This window comes from Carlito syrichta, unplaced genomic scaffold (genome assembly GCF_000164805.1).
Source record: "Carlito syrichta isolate Samal-C Ts95f unplaced genomic scaffold, Tarsius_syrichta-2.0.1 Scaffold303068, whole genome shotgun sequence".
Lineage (NCBI taxonomy): Eukaryota > Metazoa > Chordata > Mammalia > Primates > Tarsiidae > Carlito > Carlito syrichta.
In genome coordinates, this window is record NW_007247164.1 from 342364 (window position 1) to 363896 (window position 21533).

The 21533-nt window shown below is 39.3% G+C and overlaps 1 protein-coding gene and 1 pseudogene across 1 annotated transcript in view; one reads left to right on the top strand and one right to left on the bottom strand.

Moving 5' to 3' along the window:
- Positions 1–20400, top strand: part of LOC103259940 (S-methyl-5'-thioadenosine phosphorylase) — a 44010-nt gene extending 23610 nt beyond the window's left edge. The window contains exons 6-9 of the mRNA XM_021712101.1: positions 8891–8993; positions 10911–11150; positions 17081–17203; positions 19449–20400. Coding sequence (XP_021567776.1) covers positions 8891–8993; positions 10911–11150; positions 17081–17203; positions 19449–19487 — 505 coding nt within the window. The 3' untranslated portion in view covers positions 19488–20400. The remainder of the gene's footprint in view (positions 1–8890; positions 8994–10910; positions 11151–17080; positions 17204–19448) is intronic.
- LOC110595590 lies at positions 16649–16965 on the bottom strand (annotated as a pseudogene).
- Positions 20401–21533: the final 1133 nt, after the last annotated feature.

Consider the following 21533-nt stretch of genomic DNA (forward strand, 5'->3'; position numbering starts at 1 on the left):
CAAAAAAAAAAAAAAAAAAAGATGGTGGCGGGGTGCCTCTCTTGTCCTCTTCAGTGCTGCTCTACTTCTGGGCTCCCTCCGCATCCCCTGCTGCCAGTACCCGGCCAGGCACTGAAGTGGTGATGCAAAAAGCCAGGAGCCAAGCCAGCAGACTCTCCTGCTGCTGTGGTGAGGTAGAGCCTGGGGCGGTAGTCTCTCCCCACCGCTTCATCACAGGAAAACTTTTGTCCATTTAAAAGAAATGGTGCTTGGCTTCTGCGACCTTGGAAGAGCCAGAGACCAAGCAGAGAAATTGCAACACCAACTGTTGCTCCAGAGCCCTGGCCACTTGCTCACGAGCCCCCACTTAGTCAGTCTCTCCCAACACTTTCTTTCCACGGGGGGTTTTGCTGATGAAAAATAAAAATTAAAAAATGTTGCTCAGTTTCTGAGTCCTGGGAATCGCTAAGGTCCAAGCCAGGCAGCTGCAGTGCCAGCCACTGCATCAGGAGAGCACTGGCTACTAGCTCCCTAGCCCCCTCTCAGTCAGCCTCTCACATGCCCACTCACTCACCAGCACATACGCAAAATTTTCCATCCGCTCACTCACTCACTCACACCGGGACTCACGTAGTCCCACTGGCTCAACCACCATCATCCCGACCTCACAGACTTTTTAGACTGTTTCTCCTCTGGGCTTTACATCTGTTTTTATCCTGGCATCTTCCCGTCTTCTGTATCTATTTGCTGCTGTTCAGGGAGCAGTTAAGAGAGCTGTCTGTGCCCTCACTTGCTGATTGGTTCTATGGTTATCTCCTTTCCTGGTGGCAACTATTTTTTCTACAAAGGGCTTTAAAGATAACAGCTTCCTCTTTTGAACCTAGCGGGATCGGTGATGTGTACGCTATTTATACCTCCTTCCTGCCTTTGGCTTGGCAAGGGACCTGTGTCAACCTAGTCAAATTCTAAGATGAGTTGGAGAAATTTAGAAGCATGACAATGCATTGCTTGGCCTTTGTTTTCTTTTTATGTATTAGCCTTGCAGCTACAGAAAGGCATGACTCTCCTACTTCCCACACCCACCCCACTTTTAAAGCTTGACCTCAACAATGCTTAATAAAGTGACACCCAAGACTGCTTTTATCAAGATTTTTGCCATTGGAGCAAAGCAAGACTGCTTCCCCACGAGCTGATTATTTTCAAAGCGAGAGGCATCTTGTTGTCTCTTCCTATTTTCCCTGTGGCCCACGGGCCCTCCATTTTCTAGCCTAGTTATTGTTAGAAACTTCTCCACATTTGTTATCTGGATGCGAGAACTGATGATAATGGCTTTTCTTTCACCCCAAACTACTGTGGTACCATGCAATTTCAGCATCGTCTATGCTTGACTTCCCTCCTCTATGCCATGAATTCTGGTTATCATAAGAATTCAATCTACCATATTTATTATGCATGCAAAAAAGGAACAACTAGATCTGTAAACTGTTTGGAATGATGCCCATATTAAGTGTTTTTTTTTTTTAAGAATAGATTAGTGTGACCTATTTAACTGCTGCCACTCAGAAATATGGGGGGGGTTGCCAAGAAAATGAAATTTATTTTCTAAAAATTGTGTGTTTACTCTTGCATGTTTCACCTTCAGTCACCTTCAAATTACTCTCTGATGCAATGCACCTATCAAGATGCTTTTTCTGCTGCTTAAAACAGGTTTTGAACTCTCCAATTTTGATGTCTTTTATTGCTTCTGCCAATTTTGGTTTCACCTCTTCCATATTGGCAAAACATTTTCCTTTCTGGACTTTTTTTCATCTGGGGAAACAAAAAAATGTCGCTCAGGGGGAAGATCTGGTGAATAAAGAGGGTGGGACGTGGAGGTCATGCTGTTTTTGGTCAAAAACTGCTGAACACTCAGTGCAGTGTGGGCAGAGGCATTGTCATGGTGGAATAGCCAGTCACCTGTTTGCCACAACTTGGGACATTACTTCCACAAATTGTGATGCAGCCTTCTCAAAATTTCTAAATAAAAGCTTTGGTTAACTCTTTGATCTAGAGGAACAAATTCCCAGTGTACTACAAAGAAAAAAAAAAGACCTGGTTTTTTGGGGGTCCCCTTTGAATCTCAAGGTGAACTAGCAAACACATCAGCAAGGAGGAAGAGATTTCTTGCTTTTTAATAGTGGCCTTCATCAGGAATGTTTTGCAAATAAGGATTTTTTTTTTTTTACATGAGAAAAAATGTGACTAAATAGAAGAATGTTAAAGGAAGCAGGGTGTGGGTCCTAGTGCCACGTAATTTATGTCAAATGTGGTGAATGTGTTGGCCTATTGTACATAAGACTCGTGATTAGGTTCTACTTGAAGAATGCAATAAAAGAAGCCCAGCTTAGAAGTGAGGGCATCCAAGATTTTTTCCTGGCCCTGCTCTCAAATTTCATTGTCACTTTGTGTCCTTATCCGTTAAATGCGAGGGTGGTGGATTGATTACTAAAAGTTCTGGTATCCTCCCTCTTCACATTCTTTCTTCTTCAACTTATTTTCTAGCTGGAAAAACTGGGAGAGTTTTAAGTATGCTTTTGTGTTGCATTCTTACTCATTAGGAAAGTCCCACTGAAAAAACACTGTGCTGAGGGATCAGTTATGTCCGTTTATTTCCTTCTCCCAGACACACCCCTGCTTGGGCTTCCCCCATGCTGTCATAGTGTCAAGCACTGGGCCCTAACATGGGGAAATGCTCTGATTATCAGTCTCTTTCCACCTCTCAATGACTAGAAATAGAGTGGTATGGTAAAGAATTACTCAGGAAACCTTTGCTTAGCTTTCTCCTGTTCCTGTAAGCAGGTAAATTTAACCCTTCCTGTTCTTACAGATTCCTGCCTGTTTCCCTCACTCTGAGCTGAGAATGTCACCTCTAACTTTGTAGAGAAAGCAGAAGTTGTTAGGCATAAACTCACCATCTTCCTTCACCCCCTCTTCACCTATTCCTTGCATCCGCATCTTTGCCATCTTTCTGTCCTTGAAGTGGGGTCAGCTACTCCCCTGTATGAAGTTCATTCTTCTGCTCAGTTCCATAACCCACTTCTGTTATTACCTTCACCCAATATATTCTGTTATTAAAAATGCTAGGCTACCAATTTTTACATTCCTACTATATGCCACAGCCAGTAAATCACATTTATTGCATACAGCAATCACTTCCCCAGTTTATAGATGAGGAAACTTAGACCTTTACTATGTTTCTGACACTGTTAATTATCACAACTTGAGGAGACGGCTCCCATATACCCTATCATTCCCTTTTACAGGTGAGAATACTGAGGCCCATAGAGATTATTATCAACACCTGTGTCAGTGCCAGGAAATTTTTTTTATTTTCATGCACTGCTTAGCATGCTAACAAGACCTCATGAAAAATAATGGAAAATAGGAAGGGAAAACTCTAACCTGTTGATTGAGTGGGATCACCTTATTAGGATATAAACTTACATTGGTTTTTCTCCTTTGCTATGGCAGCATAAGCAGTTGCGGGCACTCATGAGATCAGAGCAGTGAGAGAATTGGTCCAGATTAATAATTTTTCACTTCCTTTTTGTTAATAGGACAGATTTGTTTTATTTCTTAGTCTGTGTGTATTAAAGTTTCCTCTATCTTGTCACCGTCCATGCATGTTACTATTTGAGACTTTTGGATATCTTTTAAGTGACGCAGGTAGAATCTCTTCCCCCAACAACCTTCCTTATGAGCAACCTCTTCTGCTCTGCCAGTAAAATGACTCATGTTCCTGCAGGCTGGGGCTTGTTGTGGACACACATGTTTCAAAGCCTTCTCAGAGGTACATGATTGCTTCTGCTAGAAGACAGGTGTTTGCCCTCACGTTGCAACTCTGCATTTCCTCAAAAGAAAAACATTAACAAATGGTTATCGTGAAGCCGATTTAAGTGTCCTGGTTCAAGAAACAATCTACCAGTCAGTTTTTCTCTGGGGGTTTCTCCCTCTCTGTGTCTGAAAATGCCCAGTGTTCTCTCCTTGGCCGTCTTGAACTAATTTCACCTAGCATAGTTTTGTCTCCTTCACTCTACCATCAGCAGTTTTTATTTGTTGTGCACTAACTTTCCTTAGCACATATTTCTGCTTGACCACCTCAGGCAATTTGTTGGATGCTCTTGACTTGTGGCCCATCAAAATGTTATATTTTGAGGTGGGCAGAAGAGATGTACAGAAACAGATTTTTCATAATCGGTGGTGACTGGTGCCAAGTACTTGCTTCACGTTGTCTCGTTCAGTTCTTACGTGTACCTTGAAGGGTATGTGGAATCATTCCCGTTTTAAACATGAGGGAGCTAACTGAGGTGCGGAGATATGAGAATTACTTTCCCAGAGGCACACTGCTAGTGAGTGGTAAAGCCAGACCATTCAGTTCCCAAAGTCTGTATTTTTCATTTGGATCTCAAGCTAAAATTCACCTCCTTGCCTAGCTAAAAGGCTTTACTTCTTGAGACAAGAGTGGGGACAGATCTTTGGCACCAGTTTTTTGTTACTATAGAAACCATAAACTATTGCTGGATTAACCATATCTCAAACCACATAAGCATGTGTATTAGCTTCCTATTGCTGCTATAACAAGTTATCACAAACTTAGTGGCTTAAACATAAATTTATTATCTTTACGTCCTGTAGATTGTCTATGATGGGTCTCCATGAACTTAAAAAAAAAAAAAAAGGTGTTACAGGGCTGCATTCCCTTCCCTTCCTGAGGCTTGGGGGAGAATCTGTTTCTTGCCCTTTGCCACCTACATTCCTTGGCTTATGGCCTTTATCCATCTTCAGAGCCAGCCATGGCAGATTGAGTCCTTTTCACCTCTTATCACTCCAACATTGATTCTTCTACTTCCCACTTCTACATGTGAGAATCCATGTGAATATATTATGGCCTCCTGGTTTATCCAAAAAAATCTTTCCATCTTAAGATCTGCTTGTTAACAACCTTAATTCCATTTGCTACCTGAGTTCCTCTTTGTCATATAAGGTAACGTATTCATAAGTTCCAGGGTCAAGCATGTGGACATCTTTGGAGGCAGCACTGTTTGACGTATAAAATGGAGATGTCATTGTTTCACGGTCTACTGGGATGTAGCCACTGGATTTTTGCAGCTTTGTTTTATATGTAAACAAGGGTATCAGTGCATGTCTTAGTCTTTTCAGATTGATATGACAGAATACCATACGCTAGGTAGCTTCTAAACAACAGAAATTTCTCTCTCACAGTTCTGCAGACAAGGACGTCCAAGAAAAGTTGCCAGCCGATTTGATGTCTGGTGAGGGCTTGCTTTCTCATAAATGGTGCCTTCCTGCTGTATCCTCACGTGGTAGAAGGAACAGGCCAATTCTCTGGGGTCTCTTTTGTTTTTAATTTTTTTATTTTATTTTAAAGATATGGGGTACAATTCAGGGTTAGGTATACAAATGTTCATTATGCAGGTACCCTTGTTGATGAGGTGTGTCCACCCCCACCCTCCCCAGCAGTTTCCCACTACTGCCAATCCCTTTCTTATAGTATTATGATGTTCAAGGTCTGCTTATGAGTGGGAACATGTGATACTTGGTTCTTTGTTTCTGTGAAAGATCACTCCATATTTTAGCCTCTAAATCCATCCAAGTTGCTGTGAAGTTCATGATTTTGGTCCTTCTTTATGACTGCGTAATATTCCATTGTGTATATGTACCAATTTTTTTATCCAGTTCTCTTTTGATGGGCAGCACAATTGGTTCCATGTTCTTGCTACTGTGAACAATGCTGCGATAAACATGCGTGTGCAGGTATCTTTTTATAGAATGATGTGAGTTCTCCCAGGTAAATTCCCAGTATGGGGTTTCATTTATAAGGGCATTAATCCCAATCATGAGGACTCTGCCTTGTCACCTCCAAAAGGCTCCTCTTTCTAATATCATCACCTGTTGGAGGTTAGGATTTCAACCTAGAAATTTAGGGGAGACACAAACCTTCAGACGTAGCAGTGGAGTTGTTGTTAATACCTTATGCAGAAATAACTTGGGGGCGAGGGTGTTAAGTAAATTTGCTCAAGACCAAATTATCATTCAATGATAAGAGTCAAATGCAGGAACAAAGGTTTCATTTCCTGTATTTTCTTCATGTCACTTAGAAAACTCAGTGTGAGAGTGAAAATCCGTATTGCCTGGAAATTGGAAGTGAACTGGCAAGCTGAATTGGGTAACAGTCCCCACTTTGTGGTACATGACCGACAAGTTTATTCCAGGTTCTTGCTAAATTATAAAAGCTCTAATTTGGCCGGACTCGGTGGCTCAGTCTGTAATCCCACGCTTTGGGATGCCAAAGTGAGTGGATTGCCGTGGGTTCGAGACCCATCTGGCCACCTTGGCGAGACCTCATCTCTACAATAAATTAAAAATTAGCCGGGCATGGCAGCGCGCGCCTGTAGTTCCGGCTACTTGGAAGGCTAAGGCAGAAGGATCACCAAAACCCAGCAGGTCGAGGCTGCAGCGGCCACTGCACTCCAGTCTGGGTGACAGAGTGAGACTCCAACTCAAAAAAAAAAAAAAAAGCTCTGATTTTTCTGATAGAGACCTTCACAAAGAGGACAGGTGCTATGAAAGTTATATACATTTCTCTCTAGAATTTCTTTTGGTGGGTGTCATTCCCTCTTAGCTGTGGTTGGAAACCCCATCGTGGTCAGAATTGTGTTCACCAGTAACAGTGCCTCGTCATTTTATGCTGTACAGGTGTGTTACTGTTCATAGGGATTTTAGTTGAGGTCATTAAACGTTTCACTGCATGTGTTGACCCTTACGTTAGTGATGCAGAACACCACAAACAGGTGGGCAGCTGAAGAGGTGTTTTTCATCTTCTCCTTCCATTTTAGTATCTTGATATAGTATATATAGCCCAGAAACATTGGTTTTGAAGCCCTCGTTTCTTCCCCAGGGCCACCCTTAAAGTTGAGTGTTCTGAGGGACCCAAATGGTGCTGACCTTTAATTCTGTCTTTAGCCTGGACCACACGTCTGAGCTACTGTGCATTACCTGGACACCTTGGTTGACTCCTTACACCCTTATAAACAGATGGATGAATACTATATTTTATGGTTGGAAAATGGAGAATCAGAAACTTAAGGCAATTTGCAATAAATCATACAACTAGGAGCTTTGTTGAAAGCTAGGGACCTTTATTAAAAGATAAAAATAACAGCCGGGTGTGGTGGCATGTGCCTGTAGTTCCAGCTACTTGGAAGGCTAAGGCAGAAGGATCACTAGGTCGAGGCTGCTGTGGACGGAAGCATGTCACTGCACTCTAGTCTGGGCGACAGAGTGAGTGAGACTGTACCTCGAAAAAAAAAGAGAGAGAAATGTAAAAACATTCCAAGTGAGAGGGAATTAAGACTACTCAGTAAGTATCTTGTGTATATAATGTAGCATAAAACTTGATGGAAATGTTCTGTCTTAAGGTAAAAAGTTTCAAAGCAAGGAGAGGAGTAACAAGGCAAAGGAGTGGGGATAGACGGGGCAGAGGTAGATAAGATGAGGATGTTACAGCACGGATGTTTGTTGGTATATGCACTGGAGGCTTTTAGAGAGCTATTTTCATAATCACACTTTTAAGTGGGATGTTGCTGTTTACTTGACTCATCGATGGCTGAAACCAAGCCAGAACTGGAATTAAGCACATAGTACCATTTTATTGGTCAGTTTTTCAAAAAGAGAAAAGCCTCTGTTTGTACAGGCTGGAACAGTCATTTGACCTGTTCTTCAACCCCATCTGGAATTGCTTTGGCATTAACTTAGCATTTCCCCTAGGCACACATGACAGAGGGTTGGGAGGAGCATGGACAGGGTTTTCATTCCTCCAGAGCGCAAAGGCCTCATATCTAAGCGAGGGGGCATTGGTGCCAGTTAGTGTCACTGTTTGGCATGTACATATAGTAGTGAAACTCAGAAGTAGTGAAACTATTTCTCAGTGCCGGCCTCTACTCTCCCACACATGGAAGAGGCCCACTCCCTGCGAGCTGGCCCCTCTATAGGAAAGATGAAGACTCTCCTTCCTGTGTTACTCATGAGTTCCTGTGTGAGTTCCTTTAATGCACAGAGAAAATGACTTGGGCTGTAAACTTCTAGCAAGAAATTTCCAGGTGACTTAGTGCTGGATTAATTTTAGTCTTTCTTCTGTGGTTTCAAAACTGTTTCACTAACAACTTGAACTGTGAGACTTTAGAATTAATTATGGCCGAAAGGGCAATAAGGTAAATGAGGCAGCAGAGACAGAGTCCTGAATGTAGGCCTGGACAAATAGCCGAAAAAATATAGGTGGGAATATGGGGGGAAATTAATCCTAATTTAGACAAATGACAATTAAATGCAAGGTAAGTACTTTGGACCCTGAGACTAACAAAGTTAACTGTTTAAAAAAGAAATTGTTTTGTTAAGACACCAGGGGAAATTGCATCTGGTTTATGTCTAAGCCTGGGATTTTTGACCATGAAAAAGCTAAACAGATGAAACAAGTTTGACAAAATTTCAGAAATTGTTGAATCTAGGTGATGAATATGTGGGGTTCACTTGTATAAAGTTTTTACATCTGCGATGACGAAAAATTTTCATCCTGACTTAAGTTTTTTACCTGACCCCCCCGGGCTCATAGTTGAGTTGTACCTACAATCCAGTGAGGTTACCCTGTTGCAGCCACCAACCCGAAAAACCAAATACTATCCTGAAGCTGCTTTTTTTTCTTTTTTAAACAGTTGCCTTCAACTTATCCAGAGCTATTGCTCTGGAGTAAAGACCAAGATGTTGACCTAGGTAATTGATTAACCAGCCCCTGGACTATGAATAGTTGGCTTTTTTTTTTTTTTTAATAACAAACTTTTTTCACTTTATTTTGTAGGACCACCATGAGACCTCAGACCTTCTATGACGGAAGTCATTCCTGTGCCAGAGGAGTGTGCCATATTCCAATGGCCGAGCCATTTTGTCCCAAAACAAGAGAGGTATGTATTCTTTCTGCGAGATATACCAGAATGAATCGTAAGGGATTTGGGGTGGCATTGAGTATTAGATTAGTTGGCTAGGCAGCTGGTCCCTCTTCCCCCATCAAGTTTGTTTTTTATGAAAGGTTTTATAAAGAATTGTTTCATTTCCCTTTGCTAATAATACCTCTGCCACCTTCATTTGTAAGCTGAGCCACTCAAAGATGCAACCTACCTTTTTAAATCAGTTTTGATTTGCTGTTAGGATACCTTTTGAATAATTTAGGATAGGACAGCATATTACCCAAGTTTCTGTAGTCTGAAGCCAGATTACTTGGGGCTAAATCTCTGCTCTTCACGTAGGAGCTGTGTATTATTGGACAAATTATTTAACGTCTCTGGTTTTCAGTTATCCCACTTCTAAATGAAAATATCCCACTTCTAAAATGAAAATAGAACTCAGCACATCTGATTGAGAAAATCTATAATGAGAGGCACCTTAGCTTACTTAACCTGAGAGGTTAAGGGCTCAGACTCAAGTCCGTACTCACAAACCAGCTTAGTTTCTTAAACTTGTTAAGAAGTAAATGAGATTAAGGCATGTAAGCAAATACCTGCTGCATAGAAAAAGATGAGTGTTTGTTCTCGTAGCTGTAAGCTTTTATACCATATAGGATTGTATGAGGGTAAAAGTTAGTACTTATAAAGTACTTGGAAGCGTGCCTGTCCGTTATGTACTATCCAGTGACTAGTAACTGCTTTTATGAATTAAATTATTATTATTATTGATAATTTTTAAATGACTATATTGACGTCTTCCGCCTTTGAGCATTGCTGCCCAGCCTTCTCTCCAACATTATAGCAAAATCTCAGAATTTGGGAGGTGGGCAGGTGGGCCCATGACGGTAAAAAGTAAGGAATCTTTTCAGGGAATAAATTGACTACCACAACTTAAAGTCCATGACTTGGTCCACATGTGCTGCTACTTTTATAATTCCAGGTTTGAAAGTCGGGTATCACTCAAAAGATCAGAAGTATTGTCAGAGGTGAACTGCCTCATGATGTCTACCTTATAAATTAACTTAGAGAATATAGTACCTCAACTTGTTAGTCATTCAGATTCAGATAATTTTAACACCTGTGTAGTGACTAGATGATTTCTTTTAGCATTTATGTCCAGACCTACATAATCTTGGAAAGCCTGTTTAATAACCTGAAAATTAGATGTGAATTATTAATTAAAACATTGGACAGAGTGATCAAATTTTTTTAATAATGTTTCTAAAAATCCATGCCTGGCCTTGCCATTAAAGGAATGCCAAGATAAGTTTATCCCTGGACAGAAAAATCGTCACAGCCCGTTTGGTTTTCACCATAAGTCCTTGGGAAGGCAACAGGCAAAAGACAAACTGCTTTCTAACCAAAAAAGACTATACAAAAGTCTTTGGATTCTGAATTTAAAAAGCAAGGAGAAGTAACTTCTCAGGAGCTAGAAATAGAAATCAGCACATCTGTTTGAGAAAATCTGTAATGAGAGGCACCTTAGCTTACTTAAAATGAGAGGTTAAGGGCTCAGACTCAAGTCTGTACTCACAAACCAGCTTAGTTTCTTAAACTTGTTAAGAAGTAAATGAGATTAAGGCATGTAAGCAAATAACTGCTGCACAGAAAAAGATGAGTGTGTATTCTCGTAGCTGTAAGCTTTTACGTGCAAAGGATCTGGGAAACAGGGTTATATAAGTGAGCAAGGATCTAGGAAACACCCTTCTGCGATCTAAGTTCTCTCCAAGGGCCTGGCGGACACTAGGCATTTATAGTGAAAAATCTTCCTTGATTAATTTGTTAAACATCCAGGGAAAATAAAATCTTGAGGTTTACATATATACATATATATATATATACTTGCATGTTTTGAGTTTCTGTTTCTTTGTTTTCTAGGTCCTCACAGAGACTGCTAAGAAGCTCGGACTTCGGTGTCACTCAAAAGGGACCATGGTCACAATCGAGGGACCTCGTTTTAGCTCCCGGGCAGAAAGCTTCATGTTCCGTACCTGGGGGGCAGATGTTATCAATATGACCACAGTTCCAGAGGTGGTTCTTGCTAAGGAGGCTGGAATTTGTTATGCAAGTATTGCCATGGCAACTGATTATGATTGCTGGAAGGAGCACGAGGAAGCAGTAAGTGGGATTTCTTCTGAGCCTGTATGATATGGGTTTCTGGGTGCCGTGAGCCATTAGGAGAATGTCTTAACTGTTGCTTAACTTGATTCTATTGTATTTGCTTCAGAAAATGTTTTTCTACAAGTTTTTGTTTGTTTGTTTGAGTCAGAGTCTCACCCTGTCAACCAGGCTGGAGTGCGGTGGCACGCTCATGGCCAACCACAGCCTTGACCTACTGGACTCAGGTGATTCTTCCACCTCAGCCTTCCAAGTAGCTGAACCACAGGCGTATGCCACCACACCTGGCTAATTTTTTTTTGGATTTATTGTAGAGACAAGGTCTTGTCAAGTTGCCCAGGCTGGTCTTGAACCCCTGGACTTAGGCAGTCCTCTCGCCTCCGCCTCCCAAAGTGCTAGCTAGGATTACAGGCATGAGCCACAGTGCCCAACTCTGCAAGGTTTTAAAGTTGTTATTACATGTTATCAGATATTTTTTTTTGTAGTTTCCATTGGAAGGTAAGAACAAAGATCTTCATAGGGAAGAGACACTTTTATCCAAAGATCAATAGTGTAGGCATGTAGATGTCTTGGGAATCATATTGATACACGGGCCTGAATTTAAAGATGAAGGTGAATTTTGTTTGTAAATTCTTTCTGCTGTGCCTACTGTTTGTTATATTAGTTTTCAAGAGGAAAAAACCACTACTTACCCCTTCCTGGTAAGAGAACTCTATATTCATATCCATCTGTTTAACTTACCATGTCTGGATCACTGTGTTCAACCTAGGAATGTGACAGCAAACAGACAAGTCCTTAAGGAGCCAACATTCTAGTTGGGGAGACAGAGGTAAAGCAAATCAATGTAAGAAAGCTAATGGTAAGAAAGATATAGTATGGTGAGGTACAGGAGCACCTATCCAACGGACTGAACAAAATATTTGAAGTGTGAGATGCCTTCTTGGTTTAAATGTGATGGGAAAGAAGGGCATGCCTAAACTGAGTGGAGAGGAGAGAGGGAGAAGAGGGATGCAGAACAGCAGGGCCATACAGACTGAGGTGTAAGGGTTACAGATTGGAAGCCAACGGAGGGGCTTTGGGTAGGAGAAACAGCAAGGTCAGCCTGGAATTTGAAGACACTGGAACAATGAGGTCAGGCCTCCAAAGCAAGTATTTTTATTGTGGAAAACGTTAAACATCTATGAAAGCAGAGAGGAGAGTACGAGGGGGAACTCCCAAAAACACTGGAATTATTTTTTTTGGAGGGGTGCCCCTTGTATAGGCTTCCCCCCGCTGGGTACCCATCAGCATCAGTGTAGCAGCTAGGGTTGTTGTGAGAGGCAGCATTTGGCTTCAGTGAATTTTTTTTTTTTGAAGATTCTTTCAGCGTGTTTGCCTGTTTCATGATGAGCGATTTGTGAGCACACCGTTGTGGGCGTTCAGCGGTTCTGGACCAAAAAGCGGCATGATCCCTATGCTCCACCTTCCCTATTCACCAATCTTGCTCCAAGTGGCTTGCTTTTTTTGTTTCCCTGGATGAACAAAAGTCCTCAAAGGAAAACATTTTGTTGCTGTGGAAGAGGTAAAACAAAAAACAGCCAGAAGCACTAAAGGGCATCAAAACTGACACATTCAAAAACTCTTGACAGTAGAAAAGCATCTCGATAGATGTATTGCCTCAAATAGAGAGCACTTTGAAGGTGACTGGAGTTTAAACAGGGAAGGAGAAATACACAATTTTTCTAAGTAAATTCTGATTTGGGAGGTATCCCCCCTCATATAATGAGCCCCAGGTATTCATTACCCAGCTTTTACAATTATCAACCATGGTCAGTTGTGTTGTCATATATATGCCCCATCTAATTTTCTCTCCCCTTCTTTCATTTGAAGTATTTTTGTAAAATACCTCTTTTCTTAATTTAAAAAAACATAACCACAGCAATATAATCATACAAAAATATTGACACTAATTTCTTAATCAAATATCCACTGTTCGCATTTTCCCTTGGTCTCATAATTCTTGACAGTTTGATCAAATCAGGATACCTTTTAATCCAAGCATTTTATTTTAATTATGAGCCTCTTAAGTCTTTTAACCTAATATTCCCCTCCACCCCTTTTCATTCCTTGGGTTGCTTGAAGAAACTAAATCATCTGTCCTGTCATTAATCTCATTTTAAAATAGAGGAAGGGACAAACCACAGTCAAAGAATTTTGCAAGGAAGAAATACAGGAGTGACTGTTCTGAGCACATTTAGGGGAAGTGACATCTCCCAAGAGGCCCTTACCACCATCTCAAAGAGTTTCTTGTCTCACCATCCAATTTCATATAAAACAGAATTAGATTTTCTTGCTCCCTGTCTATCCATGTGTATGGTATTTTGGGTCATAGGTGAACACTGGTTCCTTGTTTTCATGAGTGTCTTATCATGACTCCTCAGTGTAATAAGCTGTTGCTAAGTTCTAGAATACCTTTTATGTTAAAAAAAAATTGTAAATTCTGACCTTAAGTCACAACTTAATAACTGATTTGGCAACTTTGGTAACCTTAGGAACAACTCAGCCTCATGATGTCAAGAAGCTGTTTCCAATTAATAGAAAACTGCAGCCCCTGCCACTCCCTGAGAGCAGATTGCTTCCTGCCTGTGGTTCAGTCTAGTAACACATGTCTCTTCCTTTGCAGAACCAACTGTGATTTTTTTTTTAAGCAGGCCATATGAACTTTGGAAAGCAGGCAGTCAGAACTACTTCATCTAAAAGCAGAGAAACTAAACTCTGTATAAGTAGTAGTGCTTGAAGACAGATGATGTTAAATGCCACAGGAAGGCACAGATAAAGATGGTGTCATCTCAGCCAACTATGTCATTGTGCTTTAAACGAAATGTGCAACCTGGCGTGTCACGAAGCCTTTGGAGTTACCTGAATCCACCTTTGAGTTCTAGATGTTCCATCTACTTTTGGTGCTAAGCAAGTTCCTTAGCCTGTCTGCTCTTCTTTAGAATGAAGCTAGGGTTTGGGGTAAGCAGTGGAGGATGTATTATTATTATTCTGACCTTGCAGAATTACTGGGAGAATTAAACCAATTGATAGAGGTAGAACAACTAGTATGGTGCTAGCTCACAGGAGGATGGCCGTCAGATGGTAGCTGTGATGAAGATAAGGGTGGGGAGTGAATAGTATTGGAGAAAAGCATAAAAGAAGGTAACTTTTGAGATTTGAGCTAGATCTTGAACAGAGAGTTTATTGCAAGAAGCTCAGTAGGAATGTTTTGGGTGCAGCCCAACAGCTGAAACAAAGATAAGAGAGGACAGAGTCTATATAGAAATATCAGTCCAGGAAAAGTGAGGGAAATTAGTAAATAAAAGGTAATTCTCTTGGATGCTTCACATCACTGCATTGGAAGACTCAGCTTAAAACGCACCCTTGACATGTACCTGGCAGATACCCAACTGGTTACTGCTTTGTTGTTCCCATAGTACTAGAAACTCCTCTTTGCTGCAGTGCTCATTAATTTTTTTTCTACACACATCTCTGTGTTTGTGGAAGGGATCTGGACTTTATAGTTAAGGAAATAGAAAGGGATAGTTAAGGAAATAGAAAGGGATAATTGTTGTGTCCCTGAATGCTGGATTTTTTTCTAAGCATAGTAAAACATGACAAGTACTCTCTCAGTTTTATATTCACAACTTTTTTCAGCTTTCCCTTATGAAGCATTTTTAATTGTATACAAAAGTAGACAATAGCATGAGCTTCCATGAAGCCCACATCCAGCTTCTGCCATCATGATATCAATTTATGGCCATTTTATCTATATTCCCATCCGTAAATATATCCATAAACATTTCAGAAGTTTTCTAACATAACCGCATTATCATACTCCAACAATAATTCTTTAATATATCCAGCCAAAATTTAAATTAAATACCATAAATTCTTTTTTTCTTGCAAGTTTTCTGTGAAAGAACCAGGTCATTTGTCCTGTTGAGTTTCCCACGGTCTGAATTCCTGAAATCTTCTCAGAGTAGTTTAACGGGTTTCTCTGTCCTCTGTATTTTCTGTAAATTGGTAACTAGATCTAGAGATTTGATCAGATTCAGGTGTCATAAGTAGTGTTTTGTTTTCCTGTCTGGATACACATAATGGGTGGTTTGTTTGAGGAGTTTTTTTGGTTTTTGTTTGGTTGGTTGATTGGTTTATGATATTGGCAGCCAATCCCTTAATTGATTGGGAGCCATACAAATGATGATGCTTTCATTCCATAATTTTTTTGATTAGCTAGAATATCTTTTGAAAAAGAAATGGACTTCTGTTTGGTTGCCCAACGTAGCAAAAGCTTTAAGACCAGAATCCATTCTACTAGACCATACCCATCAATTTTACATCAGAGATATTTTCTCAGATACCACTTTGAAATCTGTTAGTGCTTTTCGGAGGTTCATTAGGTTTCTCCAAAACCTTTGCCTTAGAAATTGAGTTCAGGGCACTGAGTTTGGAGTAACTAGACTTCACAGTTCAAGTTTGTCTCAGTCTGTTCAGGCTGCTATAGCAAAATGCCGTAGCATGGAGAGCATTTAAACAGAAGTTTATGGCTCACGGTTCTGGAGGCTGGAAAGTCCAAGTTCAAGGCACTGGCAGATTCAATGTCTGGTCCGTGAGGGCCCATTTCCTCAGAGACAGCCATCTTCTCACTGGACCCTCACATGGTAAAGGGATAAAGGATCTTTCTGGGGCCTCTTTTATAAGGGCATTGATCCCCTTCATGAGGGCTTTGTGTTCATGGCCTAATTGCCACCCAGGTGCCTCACCTCCAAGTATGCTATATTGAGGATTAGGGTTTAACAGATGAATTTTGGGAGGACACAAACATTCAGACAATAGCAAGGTTGGAATTCAGGAAAGTGTTTTGTGAAAAGCAGTGGTATTTTTTTTTTGAGAAGTGTTAAATATTCCTTATTTGGTGTTAACACATAAACCATAATAAAATGCATTTCAGTAAGTAAAAGTCAACATTTTTAGATATGGGGAATTCTAATCAACATGGTTAAGACTAAAAATATAAGATAGACACTGCTACTTTGTCCTCAGCCCTTGCCTTGAACAGGCTAATGAACACAAAACAAGGTGGATCTTGCTTTGTTTTGAGACAGTTCTCAGTATTTAAAGATATTCCTATAACCAATTACATAAATCTAAATATAAAACCAATCTCTGATAGATTTTATGATGACATTCACCTTTATGAAAAGTTGAATTATTAAGTTCAGTCTTTTCTTTAGAAGGGGAAAACAGTACTAGCATTTACTAAATTGAAATTACTATTCAAATTTTTAAAAACCAATCATTTTCACTTAACCTGACAGGCCAGTCTTAGTTAAATCAGGACTGTCCAACAAAAATATTGTCAGCCACTCATGTTCTGAATTCTAGTGTATGAGATCAATTAACTTATGGTGTATATAAAAAAATGTTATGAGACATTTCTGTTTTTTCATAAATAATGTAGTGGTCAATTATTAATCTTACTCATTAGTAGTTTTTTTTACATAAGCTGTCAAATCCTCTCTTTCTACCTTCTTCTTAATGCTGCAAAGATCATTTTTGTTCAAGGGATGTACTTCTTGGGATTTTCTAAGTACTCCATCAGCATATCCTCTCCCCAAGTAATGCCTTTGTTCTTACTGGCTTCTGTGTGAGCGAATCCAATGACCTGACCTGTCTTCTACCCAAAGAGACCATGGAGATTTGACCTAGTCTTGTGCTTGTCTCCCTTTTCTACGGGGTGGTACTGGGCATACTTCTGAATAAAAATCATGTGGCCTTTTTCAACATTGCTCATATTTAATTTTCTTTTATCACTGATGCCATGAAGGTTCCTGCTTGGAAGCCAGACATACCACTCTCAGCAGTGTAATTTTAAATTCTGGTAACTTTCTGTGTTGTTGTTTTTATAGGTTTCAGTGGACCGGGTCTTAAAGACCCTAAAAGAAAATGCCAATAAAGCCAAAAGTTTACTCCTCACAACCATACCTCAGATAGGGTCCATGGAATGGTCAGAAACCCTTCATAACTTGAAGGTAAGAGTCCTCAGTCATCTAAACACATAGACCTTTCGCTGACTTCACCTATTTGTATTTCACCCTAGATCTGTCTTCTATGTATTTTATGCTAGCCTGGATGTTTTCAACAAGTTTTCATGCCATTTGCTATTATATCAACCACTTGTGAAATTGAGTAGTCATATTTTCTGGCTGGTAATGCAGGGTCATGAGAAGTTGGGGTGAGGAGAGTTTTATTATCTAGTGTATCAGATTCTTCACATTCTCCTGCTCTGTAGTATTTAGTCTTGCTTCAGAAGATTGATAGTGCTTTCTCTGCGTATGGCTTGTGTTGTTGACAAAGCTATTTTGTCTTCAGCAAACCCATGCAGAGTATTGGCAAGCCATTAAAGCCAAAACTCTTAGAGCATTACAAAAATGGTGCCTGCTTAAGATTAATGACAAATTAGACAGTAGTTAATGATAAACACCAATTGGTAGCTTTCCAACTCTGGTGTTAATTCCCAGAATACCATTTAACTGAAGGCTAAACTCCGAGGTACATGATTTTTTATTTAGCTATTTTGTGGTTTGTTTTTTTTTTTTTTTTTTTGATTAATCAAAAAAAAAGGAGTTGCTTTAAATTGATGATATTGCATTCCTCTTGTATCCAAAGAAGAACATGTCTTGAGATCTTGGGGTCTTATGACAGTAGTTGAGAAAGGATTTGCAAGATTAGTAAAAACCTACCTGAATTACAACCTAGGAGCTCTAATTATTGCTGATTTGCGTGGTATATATGCTCCAGCATGGCCAATTTCAAGATATTAAAATGAAACCACTGCTAAGTTGGGAAGTGATACACAGTTGTCTCTTGCAAACTGGTACAAGCAGGCTATAGCACATCACTGTCGCAAAGGTTCTCTTAATCTTTAGGACTGGCAAAGTCAGGAATGTTGGAATTTGTAGTCTGTCTTCCTACAGGAAACACATCTGTTGGTTTGATTGAACACTGTATACCTAGGAGGTGATTGTTATTTAATGCAGAAATGATTAACCCCTTTCCCCCATGAACTGTTTTATCATGATTCAGACACAGGAAGCCCTTATAATTATGAAGAAAAGAGAAATGATACTTAGAATTAGGGAATGTCCTCTTAAACTACAAACAGGTGGCTTTTTGGTTTCACTTTAAAAACAGTTACATTGAACTGAGAGTAATGAGCTTAATGCAATGGAGCAAGCAGTACAGCCTTAGCTTGTGTAACAAACCAGTGTTGGTTTTCTGGAAATTTGACTCATACTTTTGCCATTGCTAAGCCAAAGTTGCCAACAAGATGTCCCAGAAGTTTGTTTTATATTATTTTTTTGGTCTTCTCCCAGCTGCTCCCACTTTGACCATAGTCTTTTAAACTTGAAGATAATTTCGCAAGCAATCAATTTATTATTTTTAATTTTTCAGTAAAAATGCTTGGATGGTATAAATTAAGTGTTCTCCTTTCCTTTCCTGAGGTTTCTGAAATGGTGTGTAAAATTGTATGTTTTAGTTTGCATACATTTTTAGAGATGCTTAGTATATGCACCTTTCATCAGGTATCAGATTTTCAAAGGGGGATATATGACCTAGAGAGAGAAAATGAATTGCTGCTCTGGACAACATTAAGAATCATGTTCTCTATTTTGTAGCATTCAGGAACATCATACAAATAATACCTTATGCTGGAGTAGTATCTTCAGTCCTCTAAGCACTGAAATGTGTATCTTCCATTTACTCACTAATTTATTTCAGAAACACTTAATAAACACCCACTGTATGTCAAGCCCTGGTTTACAGAATAGGATCTTGTGATGATAATGATCCTATTTTGTTTAGAAATGCAGGCACTTTGAAATGCAAATTTATTTTATTTTATTATTATTATTTTGCAGTGGGATAAGGGTAAGGGATGGAGGTTGTATAAACAATAATCCAGGCTGGGGTTTGGTATATAAGATGTGCCCTAGTGAATGTAAAAGTGGATGGAAATAAATGATTATCAGTATAAGCCTCTGAGAAAAGCATTATTAACTCACTTTTGTACCTAAAGTCTCACATATTGCTAGTGAACTTGAAAATTGTCTGGAAAACTATTTAAAGTGTATGGTTCATGAGTCCTTACTGTAACCATAAAATCAAAATCTGGTTTTTCACAGAAATGACCAGTAATTAGCATGTCGCCTACATGTGAGCATCACTGCCTACAATGCTTGTCATCTGTGCCTGTCTATAATTTCTTCTTTTCAGAATATGGCCCAGTTTTCTGTTTTACTACCAAGACATTAAAATAGCATGACTTCCCAGAAGAAGAGAAGACTGTAATTTCAATCATTTTGGGATGCTTACTTGAAAAAAAAACTTGTCTGCAAAGCAAGGGGGACATGTGGTAAGAAAAACAAGACACCATGTGTATTAGAGACTCCTAAAAGACTCGGACTTCTTCAAAACAGAGAAGAAAAGCAAACGACCAGTAAGCATGTGGTGAAAAGTACTGTCTTTTAGGCAAGAACCCAAGATACCATTTTCTTCTCCCCTGTTAAATTTGCAACAATAAAGGATAAACGGTAATATATTCAGACTCCTATGTTGCCAAGAAATATAAGGAAGAACTGGAACTCCTTAACTATTTATTGATGTGACTGTAAATTTCGGGAGGGCAGTTTGATAAAAATGCATCAAAAGGCTTAAAAATATATACTTTGTACTGAGTACTCATAGGATTTCTCCCTAAAAACTATCAGATTCAAAGCATTGTATATAAAGAAGGATGTTTAATAATGTTAGTTATAATAACATATTTAAAATACTCTGAATAGTCAACAATTGGAGGTCAATTATGATTTAGTTATAGTTAGATGTGAATCAGCCAACTGAAGATCCTTTTCACATAATATTTTAATGTTTTTTAGAAATGTTTGCTCTATGACATGGAATGAAACACAGGATTTGTAAGTGTTTTGTCGTACTAGTTATGTTTTGAAATGTTATCTAAATGTACAAAAAGACTAGAAAGAATTTGGGTGCCCCCATTTCTTTTGGGGCACCCAAAGAAATGGAATTATTTTTTGAATGGGAGGGGTCTGGAGACCTCTGGTAGTACAGGCTACCCCAACTACCAGCTAGTATTGTGAAAGGCAGCAGTCGGTGATTTTGTTGTTGTTGTTGTCGTTTTTGAGATTCTTTCAACACATTTGCCCATTTTATTATGGGTGTGATTTACAAGCACACCTGCCCACACTGTGCTGAGTCCCCACCCTACCTATTCACCTGATCTCTACCCAAGAGACTTTTCTTGTTTCCCTGGATGAAAAATTCCTCAAAGCAAAATGTTTTGCCAATATGGAAGAGGCGAAACAAAAATCAGCAGAAGCACTAAAAGACATCAAAATTGAAAAGTTCAAAAACTGTTTTTAGCCGTGGAAAAAGCATCTCGATAGATGTTGCATCAAACGGAGAGTGCTTTGAAGGTGACTGAAGTTTAAACATGTAAGAATAAATACGCAGTTTTTTATAAATAAATTCCAGGGGAGTTTTGAGTCCCTCCTCATTGTGTTATGTATTAGGAGAGAGATTCTGGATACTTTTTATTTTCTTTGAATCCTTCTGTATCTTCACATTTTTCTACAGTGAATATAATCAGATAGTAAAGTTGTTGTAAAAATTAAATTGGACTTAGAAAGATCCAGTTCTTGAAAACACTGTTCCTGGTAATGAAGCAAAAGTTAAGATTGGTTATATCTTAAGGTGAGTGTGCTTTAAGGGAGTTACATCTTTAGTCTACCAAAAAAAAAAAAGAGAGAGAGAGAGGGAGAGAGGATCATTTGTTTCTTTTTAGTCAGAACAGTAATAGTGTTGGCAACAGCTTTCTGAGAAGAGTTATGTGTTTAATGCTGAGGTAATCTAAAAGTTAAACTATTTAAAAAATGAAATGCGCACACTGTGGTATCAGATATTTTTAAATTAATGTTTGACTTTATTTCTACTTTTTATGAGTTTATGAATTATTTTACATAGCTGGTGATTTTTTAAATAAAATAAAAAATGTAGAAGTTTGCTTTTTTACTCTCCAGTTTTCATTTTTGATTTTATAGTAATACTTTAGTTTTCTATCATGGGGAGATCATTTTTCCTCAGAATTATTTTCTTTTCACTGTAGTCTATTACAGGATGCATTAGGGTCAGGATATAAGCCATTTGTTTAGAGAGTTTGTAAAGTCAATGTGTTTGTGTCCATAAGACTGACTTCAAAACATTAAGTAGCTAGTTGTAAATAATAGGCCAGTTTCAGGATGGCCTACTGAGCTCTCCACTTCTGTCCCTGTGGCCTAGACC